The following is a 16,316-nucleotide window of genomic DNA, read 5'->3' on the forward strand; positions in this document are numbered from 1 at the left end:
TGAAAAATCATCACAATAGCAAAAGAAAAATCATAGCACAGCACAATGGCCTCTGTTCATGTACCTGCATCCTGGAAACAGGCCACATTAGGAGCACCTCTGTCTGGATTACTCCTGTTGAATTTTGTTTGGTGGAAAACAAATCTTTATTATATTGCAAAATGGCATGTTTCCACATTGGTTCCAGCAGAAATTCTCCTCTCTAGGGCTTATAGCAAAAAGACTTCAGCATTAACTATCACCAAATCGTGCAGATATGCATACTATCTTAAAATAAGCTTAAGACCACAAAGTTTAACTTCTTCAGAAAGTCTTTGGCGTACCTCCAGTTGAAAATATTTGGAAGTGGTCTGAATGTTGATTCCCCTCTCTTTCCACCAACACCCCCCAACTATTTTTAAACCAACTTGGATATAGCTGGTCACTATTTGGATTTTGAATCACATTTGCAGAAATATTATGTTAGTATCACCCCAGATTGGGGCAGAGCAGAATTTAACCACAGTGCAAGCACTGTATAATCAATGAACTATTCTGTAATACATCTAACATATAAAACACTCATATGGATTCAAATTTGAAAGATCAGCAGAAAAGGAAAAGCTGCAAGATTGCACGTGGCATGGTTGACAGAGAACTAAAACTTCAGTTCACTAACATGAGAATCACAGTGAATACTCGAGGAAGCAGGATGGGGCCCCAATGATTGAACCGAAATTCTGTCCTTTTCAACATTTCTGCAGACTAAAAGCAATGCTCCTTGCTTACCTATAAACTCTGAGCACTGCAGTTGCTACTTCTGTGCTCCACAAATCATCCATGCAACTTAAACCAGTGATCACTTCCCCTACTATGGCGAAATCAGTATCACTTACTGGTTAGTACTTGATGAGGAAGTCCAACCAACCATGTACAAGGATCATCTCCACACCCTCTCAAGGACCCCACTGCCACAGAAACCAGTATTCAGCCAATTCAATTCATTCCACATGAGATTAAGTTAGTCAATTTAAACATCGCTATTACCTTAGGAATAAATTCTTGAAACTCTAAGATAGCACTACATTACATACACAAAAGTTGAAGGAACTCAGCAGGTCAAGCTACAGCTATGAAGAGAAATGAACAGTCACTATTTCAGGCCAAGACCCTTCATTAGGACTGGAAGAAGAGTAGTTTCAGGCTTTTACCCTCTCAAAACACCAACTGTTCATTTCCTTCCATAGATACTGCCTGAAGCACTCAGTTCCTCTAGTACTTTAAGTGTTGCTCTAGATTGCCAGAATCTGCAGACTCTTCTTGTAGCAGTTCAAGAGCAAGCCAAATTTCAAAGCCAATTATACTTTGGACTGGATTCATAAAATTTTAATAATGAAGGGTGAAATGACCCATTTGAAGCTTAAAATTGTTAAAAGGTCTGACTGGATAGATCAGAGAATATTTTCCCTGGCTGGGTAGTCTAGAACCAGATCGCTCATAGATTGGGAGGTAGCCTCTTTAGGAGGCAGATGAAGTGAAATTTCTTCATGAGGGGAGTGATGTAACTTTGAAGTTCTCAAATTTAAAGAACCTCGGAGATGCAAACATTAAATCTATGGAAGAAATTGATTGGTTTCTGGGTAAAGGAAATTAACAAGATATGGAAACTATACAAGGGTGTGGCAGCATTGTAGATCAGCTATTATCGTGATGAATGGTAAATTGAAAGGACCAATCAGCCTATAACTGATCCTACTACTTGTTTTGCGTAAATGAACATGGAAGTGGCAGCAAACGTTTTATTTCCAGAAACTACATGACTGTTTCCCCACCGCTTGCCTTCAAATTAGCAAGTACGACTTCATGCTTTACCACTTTTCTACCAAGAAAAGCAGGCAGCACAGTAATGTAGCAGTTAAAACAACGCTTTACAGTACCAGTAACATCTAGTTCAATTCCCGCCGCTGTCTGTAAGGAGCTTATGCCTTCTCCCCTTGAGTTTCCTCCGAGTGTTCTGGTTCCCTCCTAGTCCAAAGGTTGGTAGGTTAATTGGTCATTATAAATTGTCCCATGATTAGGCTAGGATTAAATCAGAGGAATGCTGGACAGCTGGAATGCTGGAGGAAAGGGCTACAGGGGCCTTTTCAGTGCTGTATCTCAGTAAAAAAAAAACATGAAAACATTTTCGTATACAGATTGGTGAAGACATAAGCTTTAACAAAATGCAGTCTATATAAAAAAGTTATTTTTATTACTAATGAAATGAATTGCATAATTGTTCTAGTAATAGTTCACATAGTCACCATAGAAACAATTATCTCATAACCACATAACATACAAGTCTGTTTGTTTGTGTTTTGCTTTGGAAACATCCTGACAAAATGCAAAACAAATGCACCATAGATCACAACTTTTCATGAAGAATCCACAGTATGAAGCATCTTTGAAGAGAATTGGGCAATGCCTGACATGTTCTGGCAGAACATCCCGTTCAGTTTGTACCAGAGGAACCAAAGCCACCTGCACCTCGTTCAGTCTCATCCAGGCTCTGAAGAAGACAATAGGGTAAATGAAAGGAAAAGCTTCTTATCCAGAAAAAAAAATTAATTAAAGAGAATTTTAAAATTACTTGCCTTTAACTCCTCAAGTTCTGGATAGCAGATCCGTTCACATATCAATTGAGCAATACGATCGCCTTTTTTAACTACAAAAATAAAAAGTTGTAATTCAATACTCTTTAGATTTAAAATATTTAGCCCCCCCATATGCCTTTCATTTCATTGGTTCATATCTGACTGAACAGTTTACAATGTGTCCATCTGTAGCATACAAACAAATGTTCAAAAATCTTTCAAGTTATTTGAGTTCTAAGAATATAAAGCTTTTTTTGACTGAACCCTAGAATTTTTGCCACAACTTTAAAGATAACCACTTTAAAACCCTAATGCAGCAGACCAATCACAAAACATGCAAACATTTATTCCCCTTTGGGTTAAACTTTATTACTTAAATATTAGAAACAAACAATGGTCTCATTATTGTATAATGAAAATTTTATGCCTCGTTATTTTCTGTTTCAGTGTGGTAACCAAGACACCAAACAAATAACAATTTCTGGTAATCATCAAAGCAATTGGATAAATCTGCGCTATCTCTTGGTAGGACATTGAACATGAATCTGTTAAAATGCGGTGACGCATAAGCATCAGTTTCAGATGCCAACAGTATCTTTGTTATACCAAGTGCCATTTGTCATGTATTGGCCTAGGTCTCTTCAAACTTGGCAAGAAACTTGACTATGAAGCAAAGCCCAATTCTCTTCTCATCCCGTGCCTAAAACACAGGCATTCTTACTGTTGTCAGCAGAGATTCCAATGATTCCCCCCCCCCACCAAAGAGAGTGACTGTGGCCAATGCACAAAAAGTTCTACAACTTAACTCCTGACAGCAACAGATTAACAGTTCAATTCGGCCCTCCTACAAAGTCATATTTATAGACAATAGACAATAGGTGCAGAAGTAGACCATTCGGCCCTTCGAGCCTGCACCGCCATTTTGAGATCATGGCTGATCAATTCCTATCAATACCCAGTTCCTGCCTTGTCCCCATATCCCTTGATTCTCTTATCCATAAAATACCTATCTAGCTCCTTCTTGAAAGCATCCAGAGAATTGGCCTCCACTACCTTTCGAGGTAGTGCATTCCAGACCCCCACAACTCTCTGGGAGAAGAAGTTTTTCCTTAACTCTGTCCTAAATGACCTACCCCTTATTCTCAAACCATGCCCTCTGGTACTGGACTCTCCCAGCATCTGGAACATATTTCCTGCCTCTATCTTGTCCAATCCCTTAATAATCTTATATGTTTCAATCAGATCCCCTCTCAATCTCCTTAATTCCAGCGTGTACAAGCCCAGTCTCTCTAACCTCTCTGCGTAAGACAGTCCAGACATCCCAGGAATTAACCTCGTGAATCTACGCTGCACTTCCTCTACAGCCAGGATGTCCTTCCTTAACCCTGGAGACCAAAACTGTACACAATACTCCAGGTGTGGTCTCACCAGGGCTCTGTACAAATGCAAGAGGATTTCCTTGCTCTTGTACTCAATTCCCTTTGTAATAAAGGCCAACATTCCATTAGCCTTCTTCACTGCCTGCTGCACTTGCTCATTCACCTTCAGTGACTGATGAACAAGGACTCCGAGATCTCTTTGTATTACTCCCTTAACCAACTCTATACCATTCAGATAATAACCTGCCTTCCTGTTCTTACTCCCAAAGTGGATAACCTTTATTTATATTTAAATCAATATTTATATTTATATTTAAAATCAACAGGTGGAAATGATCATCATATCATCATTCAAAACAAACTGGAGGCACAGCCTTCCACGATAAACATGAGCTTAATTACATGACACATCTTGACAAGTTGAATTTTGTCCCAATCAGCAAAGTATTTTAATTACAACTGCAATATCTAAACCCAATCAAGCTTTCAAAATACCCAAAATACAATGACACTGACATTATATACCGTAGATTCCGGACTACAGAGCGCACCTGATTAAAAGCCGCTGGCTCTAATTTTAGAAATAAAATCAATTTTTTACTTGTAAAGGCCGCACCGGATTTTCGGCCGCAGGTGTCCCACGTTGTAATATGAGATATTTACACAGAAAGATATTACACGTGAGGATTTTTTAACTTTTAATTAAATCCATATGGTAACAAAAACAAATACATATTGCAAATGCTTTTTTTCGAACCGTGCCCGTAACGCGGCTACTTTTAAATATACGTTGCGTATACTTCTTTACTGAACAACATTCCAATATCTCCTAACGACTGGTAAAAAATATATATACTGCAGCCTACCAGGAAAAGTTATTGATCGCCTTTAACTTAAAAGCAGCGTTTTCGCTCCGCCGCTCGACCCCCTCCTTCCCGTTTATCGCAAACGGCATTTAAAAGCAGCGTTTCGCTCGGGTCTAATGCCCCCTCCTTCCCGTTTATCGCAAACTGGTATCCCACAAGACGCGGCGAAACCAGGTGTGACGTCATAGCATCCCGCGATGTAGTACAGAAAACAAATATAGTTAAAACTCTTCTAACTTTAACTAGAAAATGAATTACTAAGTGAAAATATTATAAACTAAATAACTGCCATAAAGGCAGCACAATGCTTTTCTTCGAGTGTTTTCCATGTTGATGAGGGTGAGTACAAATGACTGATTTACAATAATTTAATTGTGAAAGTGCGCTTGATTTATCGTACAATTTCATTGGACCTCTGTGAACTACTCATCAATTTTATTGGTCTACTGTTACGAGGCAAAATGTTTTCGGCGGCATGAAAAAAAATAATGTATTAGCCGCTCCGTTTTAAAGGCCGCAGAGTTCAAAGCTGTTCAAAATGTGGGAAAAAAGTAGCGGCTTAAAATCCGGAATCTACGGTATTTGCATTTCAAAATGCATTTTGTAAAATACTTTGTGACAAATATGAGCATCAAATTAGCAATTTTAAGGATTATCTCAAATTTGAAATGTTCTCTATGCCAGTATTTGGTTGCTTCACGTTAGTTAAATCCTACTCAGACGGCAGTTCCTATTTAGTAGCCACAGAGCATGTGGTTAAGATGCAAGATAAATAGAAAAAATTAGTGAATATGCTTTCATGTCGAAGTAACAGTAGTCAATGAATATTTACTTACCTTCAAAACTTTTTTTCCCAAGGTTGAATAGAACTACACCAACATTTCCTCTGTAATCCTCATCAATAACCCCAGCTAAGAAAAAAAAAGACAAATTATGAGGATTTGAACACAAAAATCATATTAGCAGGCATGCATTATTATTCACAGCCAGGCCAAGCAATTCATATAGCCAGTCTTTTGAAAACTTAAAAACTGTTTGATACTTTGGACAAGCAAAGCTGATCGGGGATTTGTAAATTATGAGACAGTATGTATTTGTACCTTTCGTAAGTAACCAAAGTGAGAGATAAGCTATTCTATAATGGATTTCAAATGGACTTCCGAATGATATTTCATTGGGTTTAATTTAAAAGTGAGAAAATATGGAACTGGATGTACTTGTGGTACATACTGGGATGTGACTAGCGTTCAGCATAACAAAAAATCAATTTGGAGCATGCTGACAATGCTAAGCTGGTAGCCAATTCAGAGCACGAGTTTCAAAAAGACAATGGGCAGGCTAAGTAGAAGGACATCAGTTCAGTATTTTAATCAAAACAAAAATCTCAGAATTGTGGATGAGCAGAGATTTATGGCCCCCAAATATTAAAAAATCTTGAGGATTTTTAAGTCAAATTTAACAGCAGCAGTAATTCCAAGAGAACCAGAATATAAAAGCAAGGATGTAATGCTGAGACTTTATAAGGCATTTGTCAGACTGCACTTTAGAATACTGTAAGCAGATTTGGGTCCCTTATCCAAGAAAGGATATGCTGGCTTTGGATGGGGTTCTATATGAATTTCACAAGAATGATTCTGGAAATGAAAGGTTTAATGTATGAAAATCACTGATGGCACTGGTCCTGTATTTGCTAGAGTTTAGAAGAACAGGGTGGGAGGAATCTCATTAAAACATATCAAATATTGAAAGGCTTAGATATAGAGAACATCCTCAGACTACAAGAACATCCCTTTAGAACAGAGATGATGAGGAAACTCTTTAGCCAGAGGGTGGTGAATCTGGTATTCATTGCCACTGAAGGCCGGAGACCATCATTGGGTACAATTTAAAATGGAAGTTGATAAGTTCTTGATTAGTAAGGGCAAAGGTGTGCTGAGAAGGTAGGACAATGGGGTTGAGAGGGACAATAAATCACTCATGTCAGAGCAGACTCCACAGGTTTAACGGTCTAAATTCTGCTCCCGTGTCTCATAGTCTTAAGGACTATATAGAACTGAATTGTTTAGCAGTGTAATTAAAGGTTTAGCATTAGCCATCCTTCAGCATTTTTTTAAAATAAAGCTACAATTCTTAACTGCCAGTAAAAATCACGGCCCAGCTTAATTAACTGTCATGGGAAAACTTTGGCAGATGTTAAATTTACTATTAAAATGTTTAAATAAACTTTAAGACAAATTGCTCAAAACCTCTCCTTAACACATTCATCTCCACTGAGATTAATAATTCAATGCGTTAGGGCTAGCTTAGGTTCAATGCTCAGATTTCCCAGCATACCCAGAGACTACAAGTTGATACTCAAACATAGACGAGGATGCATCAGGAAGTTTGACCCTTTAGTGTTCATATAAGCAGCCCTTATAAATGAATTATATGATTAATCTAGGCCTCACCACAAAGTACTGCTCACCATTGCTTAAAGACACATGTTCTTAAAAATAACAGGGAGTAATTATGAGGATACAACTGATACATACTTTCATAATAAATTTGAAAAGTCTAATGAAAGGGATTGATAAACTTGTGACAGCTTCTACAGTGGTCAGATGGAAAGTTATTTAGTGTTCCAACCACTAACCCCACACTGGATTCTTTTATAATCCCTAATGTAATCTAATCATAAATAGTAAAATGAAATGCAAGAATTTTTCCTTTTAGATTTGCTGTCATTCTCTCCCAATACTTCCTCTCCCTTTTATTTGCATGGGAACACCACAACAACTGTTTAGATCATGTTATTTACTACAGAATATTAATATCAGGGATAATTTTGCAATTTTCTCAGCAGAAATAGGCTCAAGTCCAAGAATTTGAAAACTAGCAGATCAATGAACTATGTTCACCACTTTGCAGGGTTCAGTTGGCATATTAAAAGTTTCTCAGCATCTTTTATTATTAAACGTAACAATATAATCAGCATTGAGTGCAAGGAAACAAAGTATGAAAGTATTAGCCAGTATGCAACATTGATAACGAATGACAGAAAAGCACACACTCAAAGCTACAGATTAAATATAAGAGTAGCAGTTAAACTAGTAGCAAATGGTTTTGTGCAAGTGTGACACTAACGAAGAACCACTTAATACATGTAACATTATCCTGGACCCCGAACAGAAAATGCCAGATTCTTCAGTTACAAAGATTTTTACAAGTATATGAATTCAGAGCATAACAGAACAATACAAGCCCTTTGGCTCACAATCTTGTGCTGACCTTTTAACCTACTCCCCCAATCTAACCCTTCCCTCCTATATAGCTCTCCATTTTTCTTTCAGCCACATGCCCAAGTCTCTTAAATATCTTTAATGTATCTGCCTCTACCACCACCCCAGGCAGTGCTTGTAAAAAAAAATAAACACCTACCTCTGACATTCCCCCCCCCCCCCCCCCAAATACTTTCCTGCAATCACCTTAAAATTATGTCCTCTTGTATTAGCCAATGCCACTTTGGGATTTGTTCCTATTAGTTTCTTGAAATATATATGTAGCAAAATGTAACCAAGGCAAATACATGCTTGATAGAGCTCTTTAGAAAAGCATATAATTCAGATAATGGCAGTAGAATCATTTCAAGCATGTATAAGGGGTTGTCAAATCTTAAAACACATTCGACTTCATACATTAAAACAAAATGGGAGAAGGAAGGAGGGATAATTATATCTGAGGAAGAATGGACAACAATATGGAGGTATCAATGGAAGTGTACCAGTTCACAGAAATGGAGTGAGTTTGGATGGAAAAACTTGGTAAGATCTTTTATTACACCCTCTCAGAAATCCCATTATGATAGTAACCTCCCTGTTTGCTGGAGAAATTGTGGAAATCAAAATGCAAATCATTATCATATTTTTTGGAACTGCCCTGTTATCAACAACTATTGGAGGGGGATGCACAATACCCTTCAAGACATCTTTAAATGTGAAATGCCCTTAGAGAGTAAGACCATATATTTTGGATATATACCTCAAGAATGGTTGAAAAGAGATAAATATTTAATGAATATATTGTTGGTGGCTGGTAAAAAGACTCTTACTAGGAAATGGTTATCACAGGAGAGCCCAACTTTAAATACATGGATGGAAAATACAATGGACATTTACAAAATGGAGAAGATAACAGCATCTGTTAACCATAAGCTGGAACAATTTGATTCATACTGGGAAAAATGGTTTAACTACATAATGCCTCACAGGCCTGATTTTATTCTCACAAATCAATGAATCTGTTGTTAAAAAAAGATCACTCCCTACTTGTACATAGTTCTTTCCTTTTGCTTGTTTTTTCTTTCCACTCTTTTCTCTAAGTGTATACCTCAGATAAATACTTTGTGGAGATTTGTGATATATATGATATATATATGTACGATGTCTGAAATACATCTTATGGAAATGTTTGTTTGATGATGAACTTCAATAAAAAAGTAAATTGCCAAAAAAAAGAAATATATATGTAGCATGGAGACATTGCAATTGCATTGATGACTTACAACTCAAGACACAGCTATTGTCTTTATGAAGTTAACACTGACATCATGGGTTTCCTCCAGGTGTCATAGTTTCCTTTAACAGCCCAAAGACAGATTAATCTGTCAGATCAATTACCCCTTAGTGTATGCAAATAACCAAAGAACCCAATGGGAGTTAACAGGCATATGAGATGTAGTTGCTGGGAAACAGGAAGAGAGGGGTGGAAATGAATGAGATTGCTCTGCTAACAGCAAACCTGGATTCAATTGACAAAATGGTGCCTTTGTGTTATAGTTAGTAACTTCACATTAATACTTGAAAGCTTCATGCTCTAAAAACTAGGACTTGAACTCTCCATTTTCCCTTTGGAGTGAGCTATAGTTAGATAGTTCAATTTAGTGCAACTTTCAAATATACCAGTTACCTAGTGAGAATACATTTTTTTAGCCGCTAGTCATTTTCACCTCATTATCTTCATTATTTCAAAAGCTAGACCTTAATGCCAAAATCATTAATGTAATTGGATTTGCTCATGCTTAATAATCAGCCATGTATGTGTGAAATGTACCATTATTTTGTTGCACTCATGTAGAATAACTATTTACTGCTGGCAACACAAGGGGGAACACGAAAAAGATGGTGTTGCAGGGAAAGATACATTATTCATAGATGTTGTCAATGCGTTTTTTTTGTTAAAAAGCACTAGGTTTACACATATTAAGCAGTTTATCAACAATAATAACAAGATTAACAAAAATTATGGGTCTCATCTCCACCTGGGGAATTTGAGAACAAGACATATACAAAAAGTCAAATACAGCGGGGGGGGGGGGATGTTAAAGTCGGAATAGTTTTGCAGTGTAATTATCTTGTTGTCCATCATATTCTGAACAACATTTCCTCCTTATTCACTTGCATTCAGTATGGAGCAAAAATATGAACAGCCTTTGATTTGCAAAGAACTCAAGACATAATTTAAAAATAAAACAGTATTTTTAACAGTAAAAATCAGATGAGTGCAATGCATCAGAATCTGCATCACTAGAAAGCAAATCTGACTTGGGGCTAAAATTAAAGCCACATTTTAAAAGCACACTAAAAGGAACAATCTGCAGAGGTTTGTGATCACAGGTATTAAAAATACTATCAAAATCTTAAAGAAAATCTTTAATGGATGATCTAACCCTTCCCTCACATATAGCCTTCACCAAGTCTCACTTACCAACAACACACATTACTTTAAATTCATTGCAACTAAGTCCAGATGTTTTGCTACACTTTTGGAGAAGTGGGTGAAAATCAGTTATTTTGCTAATACACAGAGCCAAGATATCATGTCCAGGCAGAACTATTTAAACTTATGGATGTACACAATTCCTTGGCTGACAAGAAATGCAAAGACTTCCATGCAGTTGGCCACACTCGATTACCCTGGAGATTCACCAAGTAAAAGGGCAAGATCAAACAAACCACATGAGATGAGAGGACATGCCTTTTTCAGCAATAAAGAACTGGCACAAAAGAAGGCAAAGCATGAAAGTTCTAGTCTGCACGACCCTCAAATGAAACAATTTAATTGCTCACGCACAAGGAACTAAATGACAATCTGCTTACACATCCTTTATATTTCAGAACTCCCAGCCTAGCTCTCTACAGTGATCTATTGTGAAATGTTGAATTTTATTTGCCCAGCTCCATCCTAGATCTACAAAAGGAACCCACTGGCATTTCATCAGGTAGTTCTCAAGAAACTTCAATGAAATGCCAGTGATCAAAATTTGCTATAGATGGTTCAATAAACTCAGCACTGTATTGGTTCCACTTGTGGAAATATTTCAGTAGAAGTTGTATTTCAGTGCAGTATCAATGAAAACAAAGAAAACCACTGAGCATGAGATATATATTAGAATATATCCGTAAATCTCAAACACATATCTCAATGTAACTAACAAGAACCCTGCTTTAATTTAAACAAAAAATTATTTTATCATAAAATTATTCTGACAATGTTACTTGTATAAGAGTTTACATGACTGAAACTGGAATCATATTGGGTGGCAGGTGTCAAGACAACACTACACTTACACCTCACATGTTGATATGTCCAATGCTGAAGCCCTACAGCTGCATGAAATTTCAGTTTGTAAATCTGGAGAAAGGTGATAAGCCTGAAATGTTTACTGTTTTGCTCCCTACTGATATTAATTAATCTTTTTCTGTTTGAATTTACATTTTTAGCTTATTGAGTTTCCTATTTCCAAGTCCTGATCACTGGATCTGGAGCATGGGTAGCCAGCACAGGAAGAGGAGACTGTTGTAAGGACAGAATGATTGGAAAATCCCAACTAAATTACTGTGTATAGATAATGGCAGAGAAAAAGACTGAAGAGGGAAAAGGTCCTGCAGATCTCCCTTCTAGATCTCCAACATGTTGTAGCTGTTGTTGTGTTGGAGATGATTAAGGGGATTCCTGTAATTCTTTGGTAGCTGACAGTCGGTTGAATTGAAGTACACTGAGGTAGTACAAAAATGGGGGAAAAAATGCAGAAAACACTTACATTACAGAGGGCAAATCAACAAAAGGGAAGACAAGATAGAATAAGACATCAGAACTGCATCTTTGGGGTACAAGAGATCCATCTAATTCTCTCATAACAGCAGTATTGAGGTTGTCCATGAGCCTAGTGATACATGTTCCCAAGCTACTGTCCTTCTGACCAATGGGAAGGGGAGGAAAGCCAGTGAGACCCCCTTGCTATTGTTGGCCATGAGAAGTGTAGATAGAATTCCAATGCATTGAGCAAACATATGATCAATTACTTCTATAAATGTCATATCTACAATGGGACAAGCAGATGCAATATTTGCAAATTTATATTTGTATGGGAAGTTGCAAAAAAAAAAAAAGAGGGGAAGCCACTCGAGACCATACAAAAGATATTTGCACTATCACAACCTTCATCCCTCCCTTATTTTAATTCCCTTAAATATCACCCCTCAGTCAACCCATCCACTGAGGCAATCCCAAGCCTGGGTTTCCAACTCTCCATACCTCTCAGCAACTTTTTTTTAAAGCAACGAGACCCCTTGATGTAGAATAAAAGCCCCAATTTTCCTGACATTATCTATCCTAGAGCCCAGCACACAGAAGCACCCATGAAGGCAGCATCTGTACTTGCTTGAAATTTTAAAGAGATTCTGTATGTGAAAACTGACAAACTTCTATAGACATAGAGTGGAAAGCATTCTGACAGGTTGCATCCCAATTTGGAAACTCCAGATCACAGGAACCCAAGAGACTAGTGTGGTGGAGTTAACCAGTTCCATCATAAGTACAGCTCTCCTCACCAAGGTACTTTCAAAAGACAATGTACCAGGAAGGTGCCATCATTAAGGGCCCCACCATCTAGGTCATGCCTTCTTATTGCTATCATCAGGCAGGAGGTACAATGAAGGCCCACATTTCAAGGTTCAACAACACCCACCCCGCTGCCATACATTTTCCTCAAAATGCACTAAGGTCATTATGTTTATTTTGCCATTCAAACTGTACATAATTCAAGTTTGTATTCACTGGTAGCCTTGTCTTGTAATGTACTATGATGCTGCAAAAAAAAAACATTTTTATATAATTGTCACCATGGATACTACGCCTATGTCAGTAAAGTGAATTTGTTGAACTTGAATTTAAACACTGTCCAACCCAACATTTAAACCTAGACAATTTTTTTTGGCAACAAATATGATACACATTACGCAGAACAACCTCAAGTAGCACTTAATGTATAGTCATACACAATGAAAGGGAACAGACCATTATGAAACCAAACATTTAACTCCAAGTTAGACAAAGGGAAAGTAGGTCAGACAAAGTGCCAAATATTAGACAGCAACATACAGGGAGAGAGGGGTTTATGCAAGGAATTCCAGAGCTTAGGGCCAACATGACCAATTATTGTTGGAATGAGCAAAAATCAATGCACACGCCAGAACTGGAAGGACAACCATTGAGGCTTCTAGAGCTAGAGCTGGCTGCAAAAATTGGAGGATTATCTGGAGAAGATAATGGCACTAAGGAATATAACAATTATTTTAATTAGGTCATGTTGGGGGAAAAAAAAATAGCATTTAGAGTCAGTTATGTCCTAGAAAGCACTATTCTCCTAGAAAATTGACTAGAAGACCATTGTAATAAACTTAGCTAGAAGTTATAACTAGTCAGCCAGCGGTGTAGTGGCATCCACAAGGGACTCTGAGGCAAGTGGCCCTATGTTTGAATCCGCTGGCCCCTTGCAGTTTCCATCTGTGCTGGGCTGAGCTCACAACACGGCCTTGTAAAACAGACAAATGCTAAAGGAATGGCAAGGTTGCCGCCTGATGAGCAGAAAGTAACAACAATAGATTACTAATGCACAGAAGCTGGACTGAAACAAAGCAGGTTTAGTAATAGATTGGATATTTCTTTAAAGACTTAGCTGTCAAATTTAACTCATTCAAAGGATGAAAACCGGGAATTTAATAAATCAATGAACTCCTCTGGCTGCTGGAAGGAGGAATGAAATTTGCAGGAAATTCAGCTTTAAGATGACAATTGGTGGTGTGGAAGGGAAGCTGTGGGCTACCCCTGTATTATGGAATGTTCTAGGGAAACTTAGGACTAAGACAATATCATGCATAAAGCAGTCCAACTAAATCTGGGATTATCAACAAGTGTCCATTTGTCATGTTTCATTGCATTTCATTGTCAATTAATATTTAATTAAATTAGCAATGCAAGAATTTATCTTGTAATTTTAAGTTCACAATTAACTCTCCAGATATGCCCTGCAAGTTAGTGGTGCTGTTCCGCATTTCAGATATTTTTCTTCCTAAACAGGCAACGCCATTCTGGAGATCAGCAGACTGTGCAAACCCCAATACCATCTATATTACCTTGCTCATTCCTCAGGCCAGAGCAGTGTTTATATTTGTCTGCTTATACATAATTTCCAAAAAAAGTGTACCGTTGATCACATGCAAATTTTGTATCGTATTTTAGTGCAAATACATCACCTCCAACATCAATGAAGTGTTTTGCTGCCAGTCCAGATCTTGGAGCTAGGAAGGATTAAGAAAAAATTGACAAGTTATTTACAGTCTCAGTTAAAACATATCTTAGTTATAGACTATTAGCACATATTCTATTTTGCCAACTTAAAATATTATATTCAGTTTTCAGTATTTTTAATTTCTGATGCTCAATAAATCTTTATACAACTCTTTCAAAATATGCAAAATACACTATAGACAGTAAAAAAAGTTAAATACCATATTAAAACATGCTATAGGAAAAACAGACAGTAAAAATTGAGCAGAATATAAAAACAGGAAATGACTAGTAGTAGTGAAAATTTTAAGATTAGACAGGAAAATTAAGAGTTTCTACTGGCTTTTAATAAAAAAGTTAACTAAATAAGCATTAGTTCTAATGAAAGAAAGTCTGGGAAATTAATAATGGAAGTAAAATGGCAGGAAATCAATTAAATGGGTACTTTTCAATAATCTTCACATTACAGGAAACAAGTAATGCCCCAGATATAGCTGTAATTTTGGAATGAGAAACTCAAAAATTGCAGCTACCAGAAAAGTGCACTGAGAAAACTGGTGGAACTACACAATCTTGATGGGTTTCATCCTAGAATATTATAAGTGACTGAGAAATTGGTTTCCAAAAAATTCTTGATTCAAGGAAAGCTCCCTAGATTTGGAAAATAGTGAATGTAACTCCTCTATCCAGAAAGTGAGACAAAGCAAGAAAGGCAAGGAAAATGTGAGAAATTCTAAAGGCATTTTAGATGGAAGAACAATTTCTGAAAATAATCAGGCAGTCAATGTGATTTTGTAAATCAGAAATCATGTTTAACCAATTAAGTTGTCCTCCTTTGCAAGGACTGTGCAGAAAGGGTAAAATGATGAATTCCATAAAATGCTACATCAAAAGTTATTGTAAAAAATAAAAGCCAGTGGTGCTGGAGGTGAATGTTCAGAGGAAGACTAGCAGGCTGACATGAAACAGCACAAGCAAATGGGTCTTTCTTTACTGGTTGCCAAGTGTGACAGAAATTGGTACTGAAGCCTCGACATTTTAATTTATATAAAAGACTTGAGGACAGCTGGCAAATTTACTGATAACACTGATAGGAAAATTAGCTACAAAAATAAAAAGAGGTTGTAAAGGGACATAGATATACTGGGGAAAAATCTGGCAAATGGAATACTACTGGAAAATGTAAAAATTGAACATTTTGCCAAGATTAATAAAAGTCTATTATCTAAATGGTAAGAGATTGCAGTACTTAATGATAGATCTCGCAAAATAAGAATACCAACAGGTTGTAGTTTATTGGTGAGAGAATATAAAAATAGGATATGCTCTGTCAGCCATTTGCAAGGCACTGTATTGTTTTTCTTAAGGAAAGATCAATGCAATAGAAACAGCTCAGACACTAATAATGGTCATGGTCTCATGAGCAAAGGCCAAACAGGCTAGGCTTGTATTTGTATTAGGAAATACATGGGCGATTTGATTGAAGTAACAAGGGAAGAAGAACAATAACTAAAAATATGGGGTCAACTGTTTGAAACAGACACAAAATTCTCAAGTTGTGCGACTGTGGAACTCTTCCTCAAAAAGAAAGTGTAACCAAAGTCTGAATTAATTTTGTTTTTAAAAAGGGTAGAGGTAGGTAGATTATTGATAAAGGGGCGGAAGCTCATCCTGGATCAAGAAATTTGCAGATTAGAGATTACAATTGCAAAGGTACAGCAGGGATTTGAGGATACAGTCTGCCCTCCTTATCCGCGGATTCAACCAACTGCGGATCAGGAAAACCCGGAAGTGCTCTTCCAGCACTTGTTGTTTGAGCATGTACCGACTTTTTTTTCTTGTCATTATTC

At 37.1% G+C, this 16,316-nt stretch overlaps 1 protein-coding gene across 3 annotated transcripts in view; it reads right to left on the reverse strand.

Moving 5' to 3' along the window:
- Positions 1-2,207: 2,207 nt before the first annotated feature.
- LOC140714124 (deoxyuridine 5'-triphosphate nucleotidohydrolase-like) overlaps positions 2,208-16,316 on the reverse strand; it is a 46,811-nt gene continuing 32,702 nt past the window's right edge. For all 3 annotated transcript variants that reach the window (XM_073024913.1, XM_073024911.1, XM_073024912.1), the window contains exons 4-7: positions 14,433-14,477; positions 5,694-5,768; positions 2,613-2,683; positions 2,208-2,527 (exon numbers count right to left, since the gene is read on the reverse strand). In XM_073024913.1, coding sequence (XP_072881014.1) covers positions 2,471-2,527; positions 2,613-2,683; positions 5,694-5,768; positions 14,433-14,477 — 248 coding nt within the window. In that variant the 3' untranslated portion in view covers positions 2,208-2,470. The remainder of the gene's footprint in view (positions 2,528-2,612; positions 2,684-5,693; positions 5,769-14,432; positions 14,478-16,316) is intronic.

Source organism: Hemitrygon akajei, chromosome 21 (assembly GCF_048418815.1).
Source record: "Hemitrygon akajei chromosome 21, sHemAka1.3, whole genome shotgun sequence".
Lineage (NCBI taxonomy): Eukaryota > Metazoa > Chordata > Chondrichthyes > Myliobatiformes > Dasyatidae > Hemitrygon > Hemitrygon akajei.